The 24,980-nt window shown below is 42.7% G+C and overlaps 1 protein-coding gene across 2 annotated transcripts; it reads right to left on the reverse strand.

Moving 5' to 3' along the window:
* Positions 1 to 983: 983 nt before the first annotated feature.
* On the reverse strand, positions 984 to 5,569 carry PNRC2 (proline rich nuclear receptor coactivator 2). 2 transcript variants are annotated; one of them, XR_011254761.1, is made up of 3 exons: positions 4,730 to 5,569; positions 3,764 to 3,969; positions 984 to 3,044 (listed from the first exon to the last, which is right to left on the reverse strand). XR_011254761.1 is itself a non-coding variant. In XM_070292282.1 (2 exons), exon 2 carries the CDS (start codon positions 3,024 to 3,026, stop codon positions 2,607 to 2,609), a length of 420 nt encoding a protein of 139 aa, XP_070148383.1. In that variant the 5' UTR covers positions 3,027 to 3,044; positions 3,764 to 3,853; the 3' UTR covers positions 984 to 2,606. The 2 variants fall into 2 exon arrangements, 1 of the variants encoding a protein (XP_070148383.1); XM_070292282.1 differs by lacking the exon at positions 4,730 to 5,569 and having other exon boundaries at positions 3,764 to 3,853.
* Between the last annotated feature and the right edge of the window lie 19,411 nt (positions 5,570 to 24,980).

Consider the following 24,980-nt stretch of genomic DNA (forward strand, 5'->3'; position numbering starts at 1 on the left):
TTCCCATCTTGTGCTTGCTTCTGGGATGAAGAGAACTTAAGTGTAAAGATAGGTTATAGACTGAAGATTCTATCGAACTGTATATGCTGCCATCAAAGAGATGATATTTAAATTACAACACTGACAAGGCTCATGCTTTTACTGACCGCAGCCCTACAAGATGAGTTCTAAACTTTTGGGTTCTTAAAACAATTTGGGAAATTGATGTCAACATACTTCTTGTAGGCTAACCATAACTTTGTATCTAAAGGTATAAAGTTACCCTTAGCTATTAAAATTTTTGTAGTGACCATTTTTTACGACGAGTCAATTCCAAGCCAAAAAATCTAGAATATATATTTGTATGTATACGTCAAACCCTAACTTAATGCCTGGGGTAAGGACTGTTCAGTCCAGTGGATTCCAGCAGGGCACAAAAGAGCACTTGGCAGTTGTTTGCATTATCGCTCATGGAAATTACAGTGGGACACAGGAGAAAGGTGACGACTCAGAAGAGTGCATGAGAAAACACAGCCTGGCGCTGGGCACCGCAGCCTGCTTAGTGTGGAACTTAGAACTACTTTAAGCTACCCTGTCTTTTGCAATGCATTAGAAAGCTGGTTATAGTTCTTTTTTCCCCAAGGCCCTCTTGTGAAAACTATGTTAACAAATAGGTAACACAAATATTCCTGTCAATTTGAATAATTCTAATTTTTTTTTTCTACAAACCTAAGCCATCTTAGGCACTTAAACCTGCTTTACTGAGTATGAAATAAATTCAAAAGCTTTATTTAAGTTCCTTAAATATTCTGTGGCCTTTTACTGTTAGCCCTGTTGTAAAGAGGAAGTCATTTGCCTTTTTAATGTATAGTTGTTAATCCAAAAGTCTTTGTCAGCAAATGGGTTGCTTCTTAAAAACCAATAGTTCTGTTGTATTTCAGTGGGGTTAATTATGCAAATAGGTAGTCATAACAACTTCTATACAATAAACACAAGCCAGTGGGGAAGAAACAACTTTATTTTTTAATTTCATGCTTCGAATTCATGTATGTACATTAAGTACTATATAAAACTTGTTTTTAGGATATCATCATTTGACTTGGACAGTACTATCTCACCTCAATTTATTCGGAGAAACAATTTAGCGATTCTGCTTAAAAGTATTAAAAAAGCTGCCAAATTAGAATACCCCCCCCCAATACACACACTTTACTTTTACTACTGGGTTGGCTGTTTTAATTAGCATGTTTAAAGTAAGCAAAACATGTTATCAAGGTATTATGCAAGAAATTACATCTTTTGCAATAAGTTGGTCCCCTGGGTTGCACCTGTTGACAAGGAAAAAAAAATACACTGACATTGTACACTATACTCATAGGTTACACAAGTTGTTGAAAGCCAAAAGGAATCTTTAAGGTTGGAGGGACTGCTTAATAGTTAATCTTTGGGTTTAAGGAAAAAAAATTACCCCATACTGCATTTCACATCTCAAAAATAGCAAGTGTTTTAGCAGCTTAAAACCTTTTCGGTTATATAAAACTTCTTACACTAGGATTTATGTTGAAATATAGTTTATAGCAAGATCAATTATAACATACATACACTGGCACTTAAGCACAAGGGCAAAATTTAAAAACAGGTTTGTTTGTGGGGTGTTTTTTGACCTTTAAAATTAGGCCATAGTATAAGAGTCCATGTCTTACATTCAGCAAATTCGTACTAAAATATTCTATTTTTGTAGGATAAATGCCAACAAAACTTTACATATGCTACAATTTTACTACATATATTTACATGGCTCTTTCCTAGGTATGCAGAACTTTCACATTATACAGCTCTCAACTTTAAAAAACCTTTGCAGGGATGATTTAAAGCCATAACACTGTCAGAATAGCTTGTGCAGTGCCATCATACAAAAATGTATTTTGAAAGCTACTCTGAACACCAAATACTGTTTCTAAAAAAATGGTTTTGGTGCATTTGTTGGCAGACACTATCCACTGCACATAACAGGGCCAATGGGGTATACTTGTTTCATTCTAAATAGCCCCTAGTGCCCTTTACACATTCACCACCATACAGTTCATTAAAATACTATTCTCTTAAAAAAATTTTTTTTTCACATTTTCTTTAGGCAGTGCATCAGGTTGTCATACTACTGGTTTAGGTGTACTGATTCAGGTGTCTCTAGGACAATAACGTCTCAAAGATTCAAATAGTTTTCAACCCCTGTATGTCTTTAACTGGATGATTATAATCAGATTTACCATATCTTAATAAGTCAATCTGCTGACCCATGAAATGATAATCTCCAGTATTTTCCCCCAACAAGCAATATAAAAAGTTGATTCCTTTACCATTCCCCAAATCTAAACTTGAATGGTTTCACTTATATGGTTACTCAATTGAGAATACTAGTGAAGAGATCAAATACAATTATCCATAATTCAGTTATTTTAAACTGTACTGATTCCTACCATCACAGTGCACATAAAACAAGATGAAGTCTAATTATATTTTCTATGTTAATCAGTTTTACAGATTAATTCCCTAGTGAATTTGGTCTGAAACAATTGCCAGTTATCCTTAAATATGACTAAGCTTAAATGTTAGTACTTTATCTCATTTTATACCTGTACTTTAAGTAAGGTTTTAAGTTGAAATGTCATTATTTCTTTATCAGAAGGATTAAAGGAGACAGGAACCCAGTGGCTTGGTGGTTTAGGAAGAACACTTGGTGATGGTGGCTCACTAAACTTGGCCCCGGCATAGTTCTGATTAGTTTGAGACTTAAAAAGTAAGGTGGGACTTGATAAGCTAGAGTTCCAGTTTTGATTGTTTGGAAAATTTTTGTTCTTCCCCCCATTTTGCATGGCCTGCCATGCAGCTGATGACGAATTATAAGTATGTCCTCTTTCCTTTTTCTTGTGAACAATCTTCATCTGGGAATTCTGATCCTTGGTCTTCTGTCTACTAAGCTGTTGTTGGTTCTTACTAACATTTCTAGTTTGAGGGGCTGGAATGTTATACCTCTCTCCACCACCCATCTTCAGCTTCTTTGTCACCTGTGAGTGGAAACAAAATACTGAGTGAAATTCCAGTACAAAACTTCAGTGGCCCCAATTTGCAACTCCAAATATCTCGAAGAAGACTCACGTATGTGCTATTCAGCTGCTTTAGCTTTACTATACGTTCACACTTGTACAGCCTTTATTACCTTCCTAAGAAACAAATGAGTCTACCAACAAATCTAAATAATACTGTATTTAAAAACAATTTGTTTAGGATGTGCCCGTGTGCATGCTCAGTCATATCCGACCTTTTCCAATCCCATGGGAAAAGCCTGCCAGGCTTGTCGGTCCATGGAATTCTCCAGCAAAGAACACTGGAGTGGGTTTCCATTCCCTCCACCAGGCGATCTTCCTGACCCAGGGATCTAACCCGGGCCTCCTGCATTGCCGGGTGGATTCTTTATCATGGAGTCCCCTGGGAAGCTCTAGTTTAGAATGAGTGAGTGAGTGAAGTCGCTCAGTCGTGTCTGACTCTTTGCGACCCCATGGACTGTAGCCTAACCAGGTTGCTCCGTCCATGGGATTTTCCAGGCTAGAATACTGGAGTGGGTTGCCATTTCCTTCTCCAGGAGACCTTCCCGACCTAGGGATTGAACCCAGGTCTCCAGCATTGTAGGCAGACGCTTTACCGTCTGAGCCACCAGGGAAGATCCTGGTTTAGAATGAGTCCATCATAAAATGTCTGCCCCATTACAACCGTAAGTTTTTAATACCTTTCAGTCTGCTTTTCCGATTGCAGGATTTCCACTACCTGTCCTCTTCCTTGCTGCCACGCCCAGGATAATAGATGTTGCTTTCTGACAGATCCTTTCCTTTGTCTCAATACAGAAGTTTTCATGGGCCGATCTGCTGAGTTCAGCCTAGGAGCTGAGGCCAACATCTGAGTCTCCTCAGCACACAAGTTTGAGAGAAGTCTTAGCTACAAAAGCAACGATTTCTTCATTATTTCAATTAAAAAAACAGAGAAAGTGATCGTTTATATTTACTCCAGAAAAAATTTAAAGAATGGCTACTTAACAAAAAGGCAGAAAATAATGTCTCACATGGATTTAGTGACCAAAATGTTGTAAAACCATGGAAACGTTAGCCTCTACAGTCATGCTAAGAAATGTGCTAAGAAATTTGTTTCCTAAAGACCGTGTTTTAAAGTCCCACCAGAATTTTACAATCTTTAGACACATCACGTATCTGTTTTAGCAGAGCCTCCTCTCCCAACATGTTTACGTCACGCAGCGCTTCCTTTGGTTATGAACTCTTGACTCCTCCCCGTTTTAAAATAAGTTTCACAAGCCATAACAAGCAGTTTCCCATCTTAAATACATAAAACAATCACTATTATAAACATTAAACATCTGCGATTCCACTTGATAGTCCAAGAAGCCAAGTTACCAAGCAAGAAGCTCTTATCGAAAGGGTGAGAGGCCCTTCCAGACTGTTTCAACGCCCTAAAGAAATTTAAGTTTCCAGACCCTGAGCCATTCCCAAAGCGAGCCCGGAAAGTTCGGGTCTTCCGCAACGAGGTTGGGCTTCCCAGTCGCTCCGCGTCCCTCGAGCCCGGCCCGGGAACCCGCTCCTCCGGGCCGCCCGCGCCCCCCCAGCCTCGGATCTCGCCTCCTTCCCCCAACAATAGGGAGCGCCGCCGCCAACATGGCCGCACCCGTCGCGCCGCCGCCACTCACCGACTTCAAGCCCGGGACTACGGCGGCGGCGGCTTCTGCTCGGCTTCGAAGCCCCCCTCCCCTTCCAGGGAGAGACGAGGCACGGAACGGGCGAAGCCCACGAGCACCGACGAGCGAGCGGCTGGCCACCTCAACGTCTCAACCGACCTCCTCCTCCTGTCTCTACCGACAAAATGGAGGCGGCGGCGAGCGCTGAAGCGGGGCCGGGAGGCGCTGCGGCCAATCAAAACACGCTTTCGCGCGACCCGGCCAATGATACGCGGGCCACCGCCTGTTGCTGGGGCCCGACGGGGCCGAGGGAGGGGAGTTGGCTGTGGCCGAAGGTTTGAAATCCTCCCCGAGAGGAGCATGTCGGGAATAACCGCCGCGGTCCCGGTGGCCGGCCCTCTGCGGGCGCCCGGGTGACACTGTCCTCTCCCGGGAGGCGCCCGCCCGGCCAGGCTCGGTACCCAAGGACGCAGTCAGCGCCAACCCCTCACGGCGACTCCGAGCCCCGCGTGCGTCCGGCGCCGGGGAAGGGACGTGAGCGGCTCCCCCGGATCGCGGCTTACACCGGGGCTGCCCGGTTCGCGGGTCCCGCGGCCCTTGGAACCCGATGGTTCCCTGCCGTGGGGCGTCACCGAAGGGGGCTTTGAGTTCCCGAGTTAAGTTCACCTAGCCGTGTAACCAGTCTCTTACGATGCAAGATACTCCACCAAGTTGCTTCCCGAGGCCGACCCTTGGCCACTTGGTCCTGACACTGTGTTCCCCTGTCAAGGAAATTGCTTTGCCCCTCCCCCAGCTTGTGGTTCCCTCCTGTCCTCCCTGCCCGCAGCCTCGAAATTCTTGAGAAGTGGTCTCCTCTGTGAAGACGTTTCCGACACTTATGCGGATCAAGTTAATCAGTTCCTCTTTTGTCCTGAACTTGAGTCACACTGTAGTGTAGCTACTTGTCCACCCAGTCACTCGTTTGAGCCCAGAGCACATGCTAAGTGCACATGCTAAGTGCCCGAGAAAAGTTTGAGAAAATGGAGCTCTCTCATTTCCCCCTTTCGGCTCCGTCTGTAAGTGAAAGGGGGTTGATTGTGCCACCAAGGCGCCAGGAAGAGAAGAAGGGCAGCTTCTTTGGAGTAAATGGATAAGCAACCCAAAGCTGGCGTTGTAAAGGAGAACACCAGTTTCTACAAACATATAAACATTTTTGTTACAAGATTTATGTGTACTTTGTGTAAGTCCCACATAATTCGTTTTTTAATCTTGAGTTTTTCTGCTACCATCATCCCCCACTCCTATGTTGTTCTACCCATGGACCTTAAGTTTCTTAAGAAAACCATTTTAAAAGAGTTTGTTAATCAAATTAATTTGGTGAAATGTGTAGAGTAGAAGAGATATTTCTGAGCGTGGGACTTTCAGCTGCTAAGCATTATAGTCAAATAAGATGTATATAATAAGGAACTGCTACCTCACTGAAAGTGTAATCTGTTACCTAAAAACTTAAGAAACTGACTTAGACATGCGGCTAGATTACAGCTAAGCAGTATTTTTAAAAGACCATTGCAATATTTTTTTTAATATAGTGGTTTGGGCTTCCCTGGGGGTTCAGTTTGTAAAGAATCTGCCTGCAATGCGGAAGACCTGGGTTCAATCCCTGGGTTGGGAAGGACTGCTGGAGAAGGAATAGGCTACCCACTCCAGGATTCTGGCCTGGAGAAGTCCATGGACTATACAGTCCATGGGGTCCCAAAGAGGACTGAGTGACTTACACTTTTTGTAAAATGAACAGTCTTGTTTTAGTCTGAGCACTTTCTTTTTCTAATTCTTTTTGTATTATCACCATCCAAATATCTTTTAAATTCATCCCTGCTACAATCCTACTTCTCCCTCCATTCTGCCCTCATGGATCTGATTGTGTTACTTAAAAAAAACAAAAAACAAAAAAAAACCTGTATTGGCCCCAAGTTGTAATATAAAATTAAATCAGCCTCCAGACCTTATCTGTATAAACACACCTGTAATGTATTTGAGAGACTTTATTTTGGGGGGTTCCAAAATCATGCAGATGGTGACTGCAGCCCTGAAATTTAAAAGAAGCTTGCTGCTTAGAAGAAAAGCTATGACCAACTTAGACAGCATATTAAAAAGCAGAGACATTACCTTGCCAACAAAGGTCCATCTAGTCAAAGCTATGGTTTTTCCAGTAGTCATGTATGGATGTGAGAGTTCAACTATAAAGAAAGCTGAATTGCTGAAGAACTGATGCTTTTGAACTATGGTGTTGGAGAAGACTCTTGAGAGTCCCTTGGACAGCAAGGAGATCAAACCAGTCAATCCTAAAGGAAATCAGTCCTGAATATTCACTGGAAGGACTGATGCTGAAGCTAAAACGCCAATACTTTGGCCACCTGATTCGAAGAACTGACTCAATGGAAAAGACTCTGATGCTGGGAAAGATTGAAGGCAGGAAGAGAGGAATGACAGAGGCTGAGATGGTTGGATAGCATCACTGACTTGATGGACATGAGTCTGAGCAAGCTCCGGGAGTTGGTGATGGAGAGGGAAGCCTAGCATGCTGCAGTCAATGGGGTCACAGAGTCAGACGTGACTGAGCAACTGAACTCTACTGAATGTGTTTGATGCTTGTGTACACACACATGATGTATTGGATACTATTCTGCCTCCCTCTGCCCTGTGCTAAGCTGTTTTGTTGACAAAACATTAATATAGAGTAGGTGATATTTTGGGCTTCCCTGATAGCTCAGCTGGTAAAGAATCCACCTGCAATGCGGGAGACCTGAGTTCAATCCCTGGGTTGAGAAGATCCCCTTCTTTGATCTCCACTGTACAGATAAAGAATCTGAGGCTTAGAACAGTTTAAAGCTGAAAGACACAAACTACGGCTCCAAAGCCCACTCCATGTTCCCTGCAGCATCTGTGTCTGACTCACCTCTGTGTCCTCCCCAGGGCCCTCCAAAGAGCACTGTTAAAGCCTACTCCATGTCCCAGGCTCCCAGGAGTCTCACAGTACAGCTCCAGCCTCATCCTTCATTAATAATTTACCAAGTACTCACAACAGCCCAGAACTGGAAGCAGGAGTTGAAAACACATTCTCTTCAGGACATCCAATATTGTTGTTATTCAATCACTCAGTTGTGTCCAACTCTTTGTGACCCCATGGACTGCAGCCCATGCAGGACCCCAACCTCCCCATGGACAGGTTTCCCTGTCCTTTACTATCTCCTGGAGTTTTCTCAAATTCAAGTCCATTCAGTCCATGATGCTATCTAACCATCTTATCCTCTGTTGTCCTCTTCTCTTTTTGCCTTCAATCTTTCCCAGCATCAGGGTCTTTTCCAATGAGTCAGTTCTTCACATCAGGTGGCCAAAGTATTGGAGTTTCAGCTCCAGCATCAGTCCTTCAAATGAATACTCAGGGCTGATTTCCTTTAGGATTGACTGGTTGGACCTCCTTGCTGTCCAAGGGACTCTCAAGAGTCTTCTCCAACAACGCAGTTCAAAAGCATCAATTCTTCAGCACTCCCAGCTTTCTTTATGGTCCAACTCTCACATCCATATATGACTACTGGAAAACCCATAGCTTTGACTATACAGACCTTTGTCAGCAATGTGTTGTCTCTGCTTTTTAATATGCTGTCTAGGTTTGTCATAGCTTTTCTACCGAGGAGCAAGTGTCTTTTAACTTCATGACAGTCACCATCCACAGTGATTTTGGAGCCAAAGAAAATAAAATCTATCACTGCTTCCACTTTTCCCCCATCTATTTGCCATGAAGTGATGGAACTGGATGCCATGATCTTAGTTTTTTGAATGTTCAGTTTTAAGCCAGTTATTTCACTCCCTTCTTTCACCCTCATCAAGAGTCTCTTTAGTTCCTCTTCGCCTTCTGTCATGAGAGCTGTGTCATCTGCAAATCTAAGGTTGTTGATATTGCTCCTGACAGTCTTGAGTTCAGCTTGGGATTTCTCCAATCTGGCATTTCACATGATGTACTCTACATATAAATTAAATAAGCAGGTGACAATATACAGCCTTGATATGCTCCTTTCCCAATTTTGAACCAGTCCATTGTTCCATGTAAGGTTCTAACTTTGCTTCTTTACTTGCATACAGGTTTCTCAGGAGGCAGGTAAGGTGGTCTGGTATTCCCATCTCTTTAAGAATTTTCCATAGTTTCTTATGATCCACACAGTCAAAGGTTTTAGATTAGTCAATGAAGCATGAGTAGAAGTTTTTCTGGAATTCTCTTGCTTTTTCTGTGATCCAACAAATGTTGGCACTTTGATCTCTGGTTCCTCTGTCTTTACTAAACCCAGCTTGTACATCTGGAAGTTCTCAGTTCACATACTACTGAAGCCTAGCTGAAGGATTTTGAGCGTAACCTTGCTAGCTTGTGAAATGAGCGCAATTGTATGGTAACTTGAACATTCTTTGGCATTGCCCTGCTTTGTGGTTGGAATGAAAACTGACCTTTTTAATCCTGTGGCCTCTGCTGAGTTTTACAAATTTGCTGACATATTGACTGCAGCACTTTAACAGCATCATCTTATAGGATTTTAAATAGCTCAGCTGGAATTCTATTACCTCCACTAGGTTTGTTTGTAATAGTGCTTCCTGAGGCCCACTTGACTTCACGCTCTAGGATGTCTGGCTCTAGGTTAGTGACCACACCATCATGGTTATCCGGGTCATTAAGACTTTTTTTGGTATAGTTTTTCTGTGTATTCTTGCTACCTCTTCTTAATCTCTTCTGTTTCTGTTAGGTCTTTACCATTTCTGTCCTTTAATGTGCCCATCCTTGTGTGAAATATCCCCTTGATATCTCTAGTTTTCTTGAAGCGACTTCTAATCTTTCCCATTCTGTTGTTTTCCTCTGTTTCTTTGCATTGTTCACTTAAGACGGCTTTCTTATCTCTCCTTGCTGTTCTCTGGAACTCTGTGTTCAGTTGGGTATATCTTTCCCTTTCTCCCTTGCCTTTCTCTTCTCTTCATTTCTCAGCTATTTGAAAAGCCTCCTCAGACAACCACTTTGCCTACTTGCGTTTCTTTTTCTTTGGGACGATTTTGGTCACTGCCTCTTGTACAATGTCACAAACCCCTGTCCATAGTTCTCCAGGCACTCTGTCTACTAGATCTAATCCCTTGAATTTATTTGTCCCTCCACTGTACAGTCATAAGGGGTTTGATTCAGGTCATACCTGAGTGGCCTAGTGGTTTTCCCTACTTTCTTCAGTTTCAGTCTGAATTTTGGAATAAGAAACTCATGATCTTAGGCACAGTCAGCTCCCGGTCTTGTTTTTACTGACTGTATAGAGCCTCTCCATCTTTGGCTGCATAGAATATAATCAACCCTGATTTCAGTATTGACCATCCGGTGAGCTCCATGTGTAGAGTTGTCTCTTGTGTTGTTGGAAGAGAGTGTTTACTGTAACCAGTGTGTTCTCTTGACAGAACTCTGTTAACCTTTAACTTGCTTCATTTTGTCCTCCAAGGCTTGCCTGTTACTCCAGGTATCTCTTGACTTCATACTTTTGCATTCCAATCCCCTGTGATGAAAAGGACATCTTTTTTCGGTGTTGGTTCTAGAAGGTCTTGTAGGTCTTCATAGAATTGGTGGTCACTTTTAGCTTCTTTGGCATTAGTGGTTGGAGCATAGACTTGGATTACTGTGATATTAAATGGTTTGCCTTGGAAACGAACCAAGATCATTCTGTCATTTTTCAGATTACACCGAAGTACTACATTTTGAACTTTTTTGTTGACTATAAAGGCTACTCCATTTCTTCTAAGGGATTCTTGCCCACAGTAGTAGATATAATGGTCATCTGAATCAAGTTCATCCTGTCCTGTCCATTTTAGTTCACTGTTTCCTAAGATACTGATGTTTACTCTTACTATCTCCTGCTTCACCATGTCCAATTTACCTTGATTCATGGACCTAACGTTTCAGGTTTCTATGCAGTGTTGTTCTTTACAAGATTGGACTTTGCTTTCACCACCAGACACATCGACAACTGAGCATCATTTCTGCTTTGGCCCAGCCTCTGCATGTCCTAGGCTGGGCTTTAAAGTCAGTTCCACCAACACTATCTAATTAATGGTTCTCAATTCAAATAAGAAATTGTTGATATAAACAAATAGCTCTCAGGATGTAGATGAGTCACCATGCATTTGTTTATCAAAGATTTAGCTGGTGGCTTCTTTGAGACAGGCATTCCATGAAGCCCTGGGAATACAGCCATGAATGAGGCTCCATTCAAGCACTAAACAACTCAAAACTTTTTCCTTTTACTACATATCAGAGAGGGAAGCTGGTGTCTGGAACATTTGTTTCCTCAGTTCTTCCCGAGAATCGAGGACAGGTAGTGCCAATTATATATAAACACAAAAATTAACCTGCTAACATTGGAAATCTGTATGCAGGCCAGGAAGCAACAGTTAGAACTGGACATGGAACAACAGACTGGTTCCAAATAGGAAAAGGAGTACATAAAGGCTGTATATTGTTACCCTGCTTATTTAACTTCTATGCAGAGTACATCATGAGAAATGCTGGACTGGAAGAAACACAAGCTGGAATCAAGATTGCCAGGAGAAATGTCAATAACCTCAGATATGCAGATGACACCACCCTTATGGCAGAAAGTGAAGAGGAGCTAAAAAGCCTCTTGATAAAAGTAAAAGAGGAGAGTGAAAAAGTTGGCTTAAAGCTCAACATTCAGAAAATGAAGATCATGGCATCCTGTCCCATCACTTCATAGGAAAAAGATGGGGAAACACTGGAGACAGTGGCTGACTTCGTTTTTGGGGGCTCCAAAATCACTGCAGATGATGATTGCAGCCATAAAATTAAAAGACACTTACTCCTTGGAAGAAAAGTTATGAGCAACCTAGATAGCATATTCAAAAGCAGAGACATTACTTTGCCGACTAAGGTCCGTCTAGTCAAGGCTATGGTTTTTCCTGCGGTCATGTATGGATGTGAGAGTTGGACTGTGAAGAAGGCTGAGCACCGAAGAATTGATGCTTTTGAACTGTGGTGTTGGAGAAGACTCTTGAGAGTCCCTTGGACTGCAAGGAGATCCAACCAGTCCATCCTGAAGGAGATCAGCCCTGGGATTTCTTTGGAAGGAATGATGCTAAAGCTGAAACTCCAGTACTTTGGCCACCTCATGCGAAGAGTTGACTCATTGGAAAAGACTTTGATGCTGGAAGGGATTGGGGGCAGGAAAAGAAGGGGACAACAGAGGATGAGATGGCTGGATGGCATCACTGACTCGATGGACGCGAGTCTGGGTGAACTCCGGGAGTTGGTGATGGACAGGGAAGCCTGGCGTGCTGCGATTCATGGGGTCGCAAAGAGTCGGACACGACTGAGCAACTGAACTGAACTGAACATTGGAAAGGAATGCAGATTACAGACATTGTGCTCAGACCCTGTAGAATGGGAGGAAAATGAGAGGATTTCCACATTCACTGACATTCTTTCCCCCCAGAAATCTGTTTTGAATTAGTATCTGTAGGAGCTAAAATCAACAAAACCTACCTAATCTATAAGTAGAAGTAAGGCGAAAAAGCATTTCTTTCTTTCTTTTTTAAAAATTATTTATTTTTTGGCTGCACTGCATGGCATATGGGATCTCAATTTTCCAAACAGGGTTCAAACCTGTGTCCCCTGCATCCCTGCAAGGCATTGTAACTGCTGGACCACCAAGGAAGTCCCCAAAAAGGCTTCTGAAAGTCCAGCTTTGAAGGACTGGCGAGTGGCAGGTTGATGTATATTGTTCAATATTTAGAACCCACAAAGGTCAGGGCTGGTGAGACAAAACGCACGTGTTTGCCAAACATTGGGAAGAAGTCTCCTGTTGAACTGCCTGGCTTTCAGGCTGGATCCCTTACCCCCCTTGTATGTTTATCTCAAACAAGTTGGTTTGGTTCTTTTTCTTCTTCAAGCTCATCTATGAATTTGGGGCACAGCTTTGAATGCTTGCAGCTCTGTCAGCTGATGGTTTATTTCATTTAGGGGAAGCAAGTTTCCTGGGACCTGCCAAGAGGAAAGTGAACCACCTGCCTGATGTTATCTTGGCGGGTCTTATCTTGTTGCCAAACTGGTATCAAAACACACACCCCTCCCCACACAGTGGTTTTGTTTCCTGGGAAAGCAGCTGCTGTGGACTTCCCAGTTTCTCACACATTCCAGAGCAATTGCAAATCAGTCCTCAGCCATTATAGCGATTTTGGTTTAATTACTAATAGGGCACTAAATAGGGAAGTCACTGCGAAACTCCCACACTTTCTGTGATTCTGATCCAAAGGTTCTCAATTTCCAGGACCTTTCAAGGCTTCAGATGCCAGGACCCCCAGTCCAGGATCAGAATCTTTAAGGATGGGTGCTTGGGTATTTCAGATCCAGCTGAAGGCTGGCAGAATACACAATTCCCAAATATGCCACTTTGCCACAGTGATTATTTTGAGCTAAAGACACTTGAAAAACAATAGGTACCAGAAGGATGCTCTGACCCTCCTTGCCTTTTCCTCCTGAAAACAGGAGAAAATTCCCTTGTGAAAGATATCCTGGTATTAGGAGGAAAGAAACAGTCTTATTATCAGCAATGGGGGATCAAGGCCAGGAGAATTCTATACAAACAGAACTTGTCAGAAGTAACTCCCAAATGAAGCAGAACCCTGAGGCCACACCCCCTTCCCCAAGTACAAGTCAGTTCAGTTCAGTTGCTCAGTCATGTCTGACTCTTTGTGACCCCATGGACTGCAGCACGCCAGGCCTCCCTGTCCATCACCAACTCCCGGAGTTGACTCAGACTCACGTCCACTGAGTCGGTGATGCCACCCAACCGTTCTCATCCTCTGTCGTCCCCTTCTCCTGCCACCTTCAGTCTTTTCTGGCATCAGGGTCTTTTCCAATGAGTCAGTTCTTCACATCAGGTGGCTGAAGTATTGGAGTTTCAGCTTCAGCATCAGTCCTTCCAGTGAATATTTAGGACTGACTTCCTTTAGGATGGACTGGTTGGATCTCCTTGCTGTCCAAGGAACTCTCAAGAGCCTTCTCCAACACCACAGTTCAAAAGCATCAATTCTTTGGAGCTCAGCTTTCTTTATGGTCCAACTCTCACATCCATACATGACTCCTGGAAAAACCATAGCTTTGACTAGATGGACCTTTGTCAGCAACATGATATCTCTACTTTTTAATATGCTGTCTAGGTTAGTCATGGCTTTTCTTGCAAGGAGCAAACTTCTTTTAATTTCATGGCTGCAGTCACCACCTGCAGTGATTTTGGAGCCCAAGAAAATAAAGTCTCTCACTATTTCCATCATTTCCCCATCTATTTGCCATGAAATGATGGGACCAGATGCCATGATCTTAGTTTTTTGAATGTTGAGTTTTAAGCCACTTTTTTCACTCTCCTCTTTCCCTTTCATCAAAAGGCTCCTCAGTTCCTCTTGCTTTCTTCCACAAGGGTGGTGTCATCTGAATATCTGAGGTTATTGATATTTCTCCCAGCAATCCTGACTCCAGCTTGTGCTTCATCCAGCCTGGCATTTCACATGATGTACTCTGCATCGAAGTTATATAACCAGGATGATAATATACAGCCTTGATATACTCCTTTCCCAATTTGGAACCAGTCCACTGTTCCATGTCTGGTTCTAACTATTGCTTCTTGGCCTGCATACAGATTTCTCAGAAGGCAGGTAAGGTGGTCTGGTATTCCCATCTCTTTCAGAATTTTCTACAGTTTGTTGCAATCTACACAGTCAAAGGCTTTGGCCTAGTCAATAAAGCAGAAGTAGATGTTTTCCTGGAACTCTCTTGGTTTTTCAATGATCCATCGGATATTGGCAATTTGATCTCTGGTTCCTCTGCCTTTTCTAAATCCAGCTTGAACATTTGGAATTTCTCGGGTCAGGAAATTGTTGAAGCCTGCATGGCGAATTTTGAGCGTTACTTTGCTAGCATGTGAGGTGAGTGCAATTGGACAGTAGTTTGAACATTCTAAGTACAAAGGCCCCTTCATATCTCTTGCCTCTTGTTTATAGAAAAGTTGAAATCTCCCAGGCCTCCCTGAATCACAAAAGAGCAGGCTCAAGTTAATGATTAGGATAATGGAGTCACAGATTCAGTGTCTGATGCATATTCCTGAGTTGTTTTACAGACACTATAAGAACTGCCACAACGTAGGGAGAAAGCTAACTGTTTGATGACCAGATTGCAACTATGACATAAGCTGCTCCATCTTGAGCAGTACTGAGTCCGTGGCTCACGCATTTCCCAGAACTGGCTGTAAGAGAATGGGATTAGCATTACTGCTCATAATAATCTATATATTTGTTGGCATCAGAATAATTGTAGCTTGTTCTGCCCACATGTGTAAATAGGTGAGTACAACTGTCAGCAAAGAGATTCTACATAACCATGTAGATATTTTCTACTCTAAAGATTTGGTGCTCTATATCAGCATGAAGAAGCTACAGAAGATGAAATTTCACCCATGATGCTGTAGAAATGGAATGATGTTCTGACAAGTAGGGATTTCTAAGCAGCTTTTGGCAGAAAAAAAAAACCCTTTGCAGGAAAGAGCTCTCTGAAAGAGGCACCCCTTTATCTTGACACTAATCTTAAACAAGGCACCCCTATGCTCTACTCATCTTCAGCTCTAGCACGCCTTTCAAATCTTTTGATCACACAATATTTGCCTAACTGGTTGGTTCTTTCCATAGATCGATGAAGTAGAAATGAAGAAATCAACAGATGATCAAATCTCTTCTGTAGCTTCCCCCTCAGCAATCTCTCAAACAAACTGTGTGAACGAGATAACATCTAAATAAAGATCATGAGTCCTCAAGGACTTACTTTACTTAAAATTCATTTTGCCTTTGGCTTTTTTCTAATTGAGACAAAATTTAAGTGAAGATCATGAGGAGTCAACAAGCTTGCACACAAGCCTGCACAGTGGGGGATGGTGACAGCTCTGACCCCTCATCTCAATGATGAACTGAGATTGCTTCCCTGTTCCCTTTAAAAGTTATCGTGGCTGAGCAGAAACTTCAGAGGTAGTTTTGGAAGACACTGAGTCCATCTCCCCAGATTTCTGGCATTCTGATTAAAGGCAGCTTTTGTATCAACACTGATAGAGTATGTATTGATTTTATAAGCAGCAAGTAATGGGACCCAATTCAGTAACGACTCATCTTCCTTTGTGCGTGCATGCTCAGACATGTCTGACTCTTTGTGACTGTATGGACTGTAGCCTGTCAGGATCCTCTGTCCATGGAGTTTCCCAGGCAAGAATACTGGAGTGGGTTGCCACTTCCTTCTCCAGGGGGTCGTCCCAACCCAGGGATTGAACCCGAGTCTCCTACGTCTCCTGCATTGCAGGTGGATTCTTTACTGCTGAGCCATCAGGGAAGCCCCCATCTTCCTCTAGGCTCCCCAGATATTTTAGTTATTTTTCCGCAGCTGCCTCCCTTCGTTCAGTCTAATAGAGAAGTATGTAGGGAACTTCTCTGGTGGTCCAGCGGCTAAGAATCCTCCTTGAAATGAAACTTCTGGCCCAAGAGGTTCCCAAATGCCAAAGGGCAACGAAGCCCACGTGCCACAACTACTGAGCCCCTGCTTGAGAGCCCAAGGACCGTAGCTACTGAAACCTGTGTGCCTGGATCCTGTCCTCTGCCACAAGAGAAACCACTGCAGTGAGAAATAGGCTAGGGAGTAGCCCCTGCCCCCAGAAAGTAGAGAAAGCCCAAACACAGCAACAAAGACCCAGCACAACCAGAAATAAAATAAAAATAAACAAATAAATTTTTAAAAAATGAAAAGCATTTAGGCTTTGCCGCTTCTTAGGGTCTTCATTTCCCTATGTAGGCTCCTATGTCACACAAAACTTATATTAAATAGACTTGAATGCGCCTCCCTTGCTAGTTTGCTTTATGTCCGTTTCATTCTTAGGTCCAGCTGAAGATCTTACCAAGGTGAGGATAAAGTTTTGCCCACCATACACCTGATTGCAGTGTCTCACTCTGGTTGACAATTTCTGCTCTCGGTTTTCCTAAGGGCAGCCCCCCTACATGGGGATGCATGTGTGAAGGAGACACCCTTTGTCCTCCATAATCCTCAAAGATGATGATCATACGAAACAACCGGAAAGAGTGAGAAACTAGCTCCTGAATACCCAGAGGAACATAGGTTAGCTTCATGAAGTGTATGTCTCACATGTGGACTCCAGGCTCCATCAGCAAGCTCCCTGCTAGTCCATTAAGCCAAGCTGTCCATCCCTCTGCCCACTGCAGGGAGAACTCCCAGGCCTTCAGGCCAGAAGCTGTGTGAACAATGAGAGGGGCAGCAACATTCAGAACAACCATAACAGCCTCCGACGGGCAAGTGGATTGATAATAAGAGGAGATCTGGGAGACCAATACTCAATGAAAAAAAATAGTAATGGGCGATGAGAGCCATCTACTTATATGTAAACCATGACAATACCTGTCTCCCAACAAGTCACGTGTAGGGCATGAGGAAGAGGCATATAATCCTCAGCTCAGAAGTCATCGGAGGCTCGGGACTTCCCCTGTGGCCCAGCGCTAAAAGGCTAAGATTCTCCCAGCACAGGGGGCCCAGGTTTGATCCCTGGTCCAGGAACCAGACCCCGCATGCCACAAGTAAAATATCCTGCATGCTGCAGTGAAGATGGAAGATCTGCACGCCACAGCTGAGACCTGGTGCAGCCAAATAAATAAACGATACCAAAAAAAAAGTCATGGAAGGCTCTAAAGAGAATCAGAAGAGCAATGAACCCCCTCGAGCTCCCATGAGTTGGCTCAGCTTGACAGTCTCTGAATTCCTGCAGACATCTTGCCTCATTGCATTCTACTTTGTATTGCTTTGTACTGTAGCATCTGGCACTTTTTCAGTTCAGTTCAGTCACTCAGTCGTGTCCGACTCTTTGCGACTCCATGAACCACAGCACGCCAGGCCTCCCTGTCCATCGCCAACTCCGGAGTCCACCCAAACCCGTGTCCATTGAGTCAGTGATGCCATCCAGCCATCTCATCCTCTGTTGTCCCCTTCTCCTCCTGCCTTCAATCTTTCCCAGCATCAGGGTCTTTTCAAATGAGTCAGCTCTTCGCATCAGGTGCCCAAAGTATTGGAGTTTCAGCTTCAACATTAGTCCTTCCAATGAACACCCAGGACTGATCTCCTTTAGGATGGACTGGTTGGATCTCCTTGCAGTCCAAGGGACTCTCAAGAATCTTCTCCAACAGCACAGTTCAACAGCATCAAGTCTTCGGAGCTCAGCTTACTTTATAGTCCAACTGGCACTTTTTAACACATTCCAATTATACATTATCAGAGTGCTTTCACAAGCATTGCTTTAATACAGGCATCAGCTCTGTAGGAAAGATGTTATTACTCTCTCTTTGCACTGTTAAATAGAGTAAAGAATTTGTAGTGTTCTTCTACAAATGAGGAAATTGAGGCTTAGAGAGACTGGTTCAAATCTGCAAAAAGATCTCCTTAAACATTTCTGTTGGCGTTTGTCTTGCTACATAAGGGTAATGTGTGTTAACTGTATAGAAGGCAGATAAACAAAAAAACACAACAAAACATACCTCCCAGAGATAAGCACAGAGATAAGGTTTCCTGAGGACATCCTTCCAGCCTTTTTTCCTATACTGAGAAGCAATATGAGCACAGACTCCACAGCCTGTCCAGAGTCGAATCTCAGCTCTATGACTTACTGGCATATGACCGTGGCAGGCTCTTTAACCTCTCTGTGCTTTAGTTTCCTCATCCATAAAATGGTGATAATAATAGTACCTAATAGTTAGTGTAAGGAGTTAAATAAGTCAACACCTTTGAAGTACTTGGAACAATGCCTGACACATAGAAAGACCCTAGTTATTGAGCTTTTTCCCCCTTATTATAAAAATGGTAATAAATGGTATACATTCTTTTGTTACCTGACTTTTTTCTTTTCACTTCTTAAACTCAATGTGTTGTGAACGTGTTTCTGCGCATATATACACACCTACTTATGGTTGCTAACAGTGTTCTATGTTGTGACCATCTGTCATTAACTTTGCCAACCTCCCTACTGTTGTTTTCAATCTCTCCTATTACATGCTGAGCTGAATATCCTTATGGATGAAACTTCACTTCTTTAAATAAATTCCTAGAGGTGAAATTACTAAAGTAAATATATAGGTCAGACTCTTAATGTATGCCCCCAACATCAAGGGAGGGCTTCCCTTGTAGCTCAGTCGGTAAAGAATCTGCCTGCAATGCAGGAGATCCGGGTTCGATTCCTGGGTCGGGAAGATCCCCTGGAGAAGGGAATGGCAACCCACTCCAGTATTCTTGCCTGGAGCATCCCTGGACAGAGGAGCCTGGCGGGCCACAGTCCATGGGGTCACAAAGAGTCAGACACGACTGAGCGACTAAACCACCACAAACATCACGGTAAAGGTGAAGTCTCTAGCTTCGAGGATGCCCTTCCTCCTTGCTATTTTTGGCTGCTTCTCTGACACTGGGTCTGTAAGCGGAGTTAGTGAATTTACACAGAAAAGAAATAGTCTAGAAAAGTTGAAAAGGCTTTTAAAGATGACATATTTTATGTGGCCCTTGTAAGGAATATGCCCATGGGACAGATCTTTCTTCAGGGGACCATGGTGGTAATAGGCTTTAGCTACTTATCACAGTTGATGGCCTCCCTAGTCATCGATTTGGCAGCTAATGGGCAACAAACATCTGGAATTTTCCAGTGACTCAAGCAGGCTGATGTTTGTTCTCTGGCTGATTGCATAGGCTTGGGAAGAGACTGTGAGTCAAGCTTCCATGGCCCAAGAGCTTGTGTTTGCCACAGCACAAAAAAACGTAGTGACATAGCTTTAGTAAATGATTAAAACACTTTGGCCTAGTTGACACCACGGTGTGACTACACAGGCACCAAGCAGTCTCCTTTAAATTCACAGTTTCGAATGCAATAGGGATATGAAATATCTTGCCCAAGGATGGTCTGATTTCTTGACTCCAGTTCACCATTGCTGAATTTTCATACCATCTCCTTCCCTTTAATGGATAGATCTTTATTTTATTTTGTTATAACTAATACCTTGCGCATTTCAAAACTATGATATTTTGCATATTCCAAATGAACCCCTTATTAGATAATAAGGAATGAGTATCGAGCACTTTACAATGAGCAAAACAGTGTACCAAGCAATTTATATACATTTAATTCTTATTTAATTCTCAACACACTCCTCCTAAGGTATGTAATATTATTATCTCCACTTAACAGATGAGAAAATTGAAGTTCAGAGAGGCAGATTGAGAGATATTCTCAGAGTCATACACAGAGAACTCACACCTGGCTTAAGGAGATACCAAAACCTCTGATTTGAGTCTCTCTGCTACACTGGCATAGTCTACAGGGTTTGTATCCCTAGGAAATAGAATATAACTTGCTCTGGAATGGGAGGTTCCTACCCTTCTGAGTCCAAGCTATCTTCAGCCCAGTAAATCTGTGCATATATCCTTAATGCCAATTAGAAAGGAAGCAAAGAAAAGCTAGACTATAAATATGTGGGGTTATTTTCAGGGATCCTGCCCACAAAGGTGGTTCCTGCAGTGAAAGTATACTGCTAAGAGGCAGAAGCTGAGAGAACTTCTGCAGCCGCCAGCTTAAGGAGGAGCAGGACCCACTGCAAAGAAATTGCAGGCAGGTAAACTCATGAACCTCAGTCCATAGTTCATCAGGCACTCTATCTATCAGATCTAGGCCCTTAAATCTATTTCTCACTTCTACTGTATAATCATAAGGGATTTGATTTAGGTCATACCTGAATGGTCTAGTGGTTTTCCCTACTTTCTTCAATATGAGTCTGAATTTGGTAATAAGGAGTTCATGATCTGAGCCACAGTCAGCTCCTGGTCTTGTTTTTGTTGACTGTATAGAGCTTTTCCATCTTTGGCTGCAAAGAATATAATCAGTCTGATTTCAATGTTGACCATCTCGTGATGTCCATGTGTAGAGTCTTCTCTTGTGTTGTTGGAAGAGGGTGTTTGCTATGACCAGTGCATTTTCTTGGCAAAACTCTATTAGTCTTTGCCCTGCTTCATTCCTATGAAAAAAAGAGAGGCAAAAAGCAAGGAGAAAATGAAAGATATAAACATCTGAATGCAGAGTTCCAAAGAATAGCAAGAAGAGATAAGAAAGCCTTCTTCTGTTATCAATGCAAAGAAATAGAGGAAAACAACAGAATGGGAAAGACTAAAGATCTCTTCAAGAAAATTAGAGATACCAAGGGAATATTTCATGCAAAGATGGGCTTGATAAAGGACAGAAATGGTATGGACCCGACAGAAACAGAAGATATTAAGAAGAGGTGGCAAGAATACACAGAAGAACTGTACAAAAAAGATCTTCACGACCCAGATAATCATGATGATGTGATCACTAATCTAGAGCCAGACATCTTGGAATGTGAAGTCAAGTGGGCCTTAGAAAGCATCACTATGAACAAAGCTAGTGGAGGTGATGGAATTCCAGTTGAGCTATTTCAAATCCTGAAAGATGATGCTGTGAAAGTGCTGCACTCAATATGCCAGCAAATTTGGAAAACTCAGCAGTGGCCACAGTACTGGAAAAGGTCAGTTTTCATTCCAATTCCAAAGAAAGGCAATGCCAAAGAATGCTCAAACTACCGCACAATTGCACTCATCTCACATGCAGGTAAAGTAATGCTCACAATTCTCCAAGCCAGGCTTCACAAACACGTGAACTGTGAACTCCCTGATGTTCAAGCTGGTTTTAGAAAAGGCAGAGGAACCAGAGATCAAATTGCCAACATCCTCTGTATCATGGAAAAAGCAAGAGAGTTCCAGAAAAACATCTATTTCTGCTTTATTGACTATGCCAAAGCCTTTGACTGTGTGGATCACAATAAGCTGTGGAAAATTCTGAAAGACATGGGAATACCAGACCACCTGACCTGCCTCTTGAGAAACCTATATGCAGGTCAGGAAGCAACAGTTAGAACTGGACATGGAACAACAGACTGGTTCCAAATAGGAAAAGGAGTACATCAAGGCTGTATATTGTCACCCTGCTTATTTAACTTCTATGCAGAGTACATCATGAGAAACGCTGGGCTGGAAGAAACATAAGCTGGACTCCAGATTGCCGGGAGAAATATCAATAACCTCAGATATGCAGATGACACCACCCTTATGGCAGAAAGTGAAGAGGAACTAAAAAGCCTCTTGATGAAAGTGAAAGAGGAGACTGAAAAAGTTGGCTTAAAGCTCAACATTCAGAAAACGAAGATCATGCCATCCAGTCCCATCATTTCATGGGAAATAGATGGAGAAACAGTGGAAACTGTCAGACTTTATTTTTCTGGGCTCCAAAATCACTGCAGATGGTGATTGAAGCCATGAAATTAAAAGACGCTTACTCCTTGGAAGAAAAGTTATGACCGACCTAGATAGTATATTCAAAAGCAGATACATTACTTTGCTGACTAAAGTCCATCTAGTCAAGGCTATGGTTTTTCCTGTGGTCATGTATGGATGTGAGAGTTGGACTGTGAAGAAGGCTGAGCACCGAAGAATTGATGCTTTTGAACTGTGGTGTTGGAGAAGACTCTTGAGAGTCCCTTGGACTGCAAGGAGATCCAACCAGTCCATTCTGAAGGAGATCAGCCCTGGGATTTCTTTGGAAGGAATGATGCTAAAGCTGAAACTCCAATACTTTGGCCACCTAATGTGAAGAACTGACTCATTGGAAAAGACTCTGATGCTGGGAGGGATTGGGGGCAGGAGGAGAAGCGGACGACCGAGAAAGAAATGGCTGGATGGCATCACGGACTCGATGGACATGAGTCTGAGTGAACTCTGGGAGATGGTGACGGACAGGGAGGCCTGGCGTGCTGCAATTCATGGGGTCGCAAAGAGTCAGACACAACTGAGGGACTGTACTGAACTGAATTGAAACTCATGAAGATCTCCCAAAAGTGCCCATGAGAAAAAGAGGCAGCTTTCGATGTCCATCAAGCTAGGAAAACATGAAGCCATCTGACAAGAGCTCTATCTAGTGCAGAAGGAACTTTCCTGTTCTCCTTTGCCTTTCCTCCTCCGTGACTAAAATCTCAGTGGTGTCAAAAGCTACATAGTTAGCAAGCTGCAGAAGAAGAATAAGGAAGAATGGAGCATCAACTCTCAACCAAGTTCAAAGTTCTGATTATTACCTGGACAGGCCAATTTTAATTACTGGGTCAAAATTGGGTTTAAAATTTAAAGTGATCAAAGGTTTCTATTACCCACCCACCCACCCCCAAAATGCTGATAATGTAAAATAACTACTGGTGTAGCACAGACAACATCAGACAGTTGACTAATCAAAATTAGACAGCCCTTGCCTGGACAATCCCATGGAGGGGGAGCCTGGTAACCTGCAGTACGTGGAGTCGCTAGGAGTCGGAGATGACTGAGTGACTTCACTTTCTCTTTTCACTTTCCTGCATTGGAGAAGGAATGGAAACCCACTCCAGTGTTCTTGCCTGGAGAATCCCAGGGAAGGGGGAGCCTGGTGGGCTGCCGTCTCTGGGATTGCACAGAGTCGGACACGACTGAAGCGACTTAGCAGCAGCAGCAGCATCAGGGCCATTGGGAGCATACTGGATAAATGTAATCCCCACCCAGGAGTAATCAAAAAGGTCACCTGCCCATAAAAATGGGTGTGTCACCCATTGACTGAAAAAGACAATCAACTTGCACAGATTTAAAAGAATACGTTTATGTACATAATAACAAAGTATCAAATGTATGAAGCAAAAATTCATAGGACTAAGGGGAGAAATGGAGATTTCCACTATGATGGTTGAAGACTTCAACATGCCATTCTTACTGAAAAATACAACAATCAGGTAGAAGACAAGTAAAAATAAAAAATAAAGAGGACTTGTCTAACAACGCAATAAATGAACCAGATCTAACAGACATATGGAGGACACTCTGCCTAACAACAACAACATATACATTCTTCTCAAGTGCTCATGGGGCGTTTTCCAGGGTAGACCATATTTTATGTCTCAAATGAAGTCTCAATATATTTAAAAAATATGGATATCATTTAAAGTATCTTCTCTGACCACAAAGGTCCATGTAGTCAAAGCTATAGTTTTCCCAATAGTCATGTATGGATGTGAGAGTCAGCCTATAAAGAAAGCTGAGCGCCGAGGAATTGATGCTTTTGAACTGTGGTGTTGGAGAAGACTCTTGAGGGTCCCTTGGACTGCAAGGAGATCCAACCAGTCCATCCTAAAGGAAATCAGTCCTGAATATTCATTGGCAGGACTGATGCTGAAGCTGAAACTTCCAACCTGATGTGAAGAACTGTCTCATTTGAAAAGATCCTGATGCTGGAAAAAAATTGAACGCAGGAGGAGAAGGGGACGACAGAGGATGAGATGGTTGGAGGGCATCACCGACTCAATGGACATGAGTTTGAGCAAGCTCTGGGAGTTGTTGATGGACAGGGAGGCCTGGCGTGCTGCAGTCCATGGGATCACAAAGAGTCAGACACGACTGAGGGGCTGAACTGAATGAACTGAACTCTGACTACAACAGGATGAAGTCAGAAGTCAGTGACAGAAGGAAAACTGGAAAAGTCACAAAGTTGTGGAAATTAAACAAGACACTCTTAAACAATTGATGGATCAAATATATCATAAGAGAAATTAAGAAGCACTTACAACCAAATGAAATTGAGAGCGCAACCTATCGAAACTTTTGTAACCCAGCAGAAACAGGGCTAAGGAAGAAATGGGTAAGTATAAACACAATAAAAAAACAAGAAAGATCTCAAATGAACAATCTAGCTTTCCACCTTAAAGGACTAGAAAAAGAAAAACAAACTAAGCACAAAGGTAGTAGAAGAAAGGAAATAATGAAGATTTGAACAGAGATAAATAAAATAGAGAATAGAAAATCAACAAAACCAAAAGTTGGTTCTTTGAAAAAAATAATGCAACAAAATTGACAAATTAGCTTTATTGACTAAGAAAAAAGAGAGAACTCAATTTACTTAGAATCTAGAGTGAAAGTAGAGACTTAGAATCTAGAGTGAAAGTAGAGACATTACTGCCAATTCTACACACACACACACACACACACACACACACATGAAGATTATAAGAGAGTACTATGAACAACTGTGCTCCAACAAATGGGATA

Source organism: Ovis canadensis, chromosome 2, assembly GCF_042477335.2.
Source record: "Ovis canadensis isolate MfBH-ARS-UI-01 breed Bighorn chromosome 2, ARS-UI_OviCan_v2, whole genome shotgun sequence".
Lineage (NCBI taxonomy): Eukaryota > Metazoa > Chordata > Mammalia > Artiodactyla > Bovidae > Ovis > Ovis canadensis.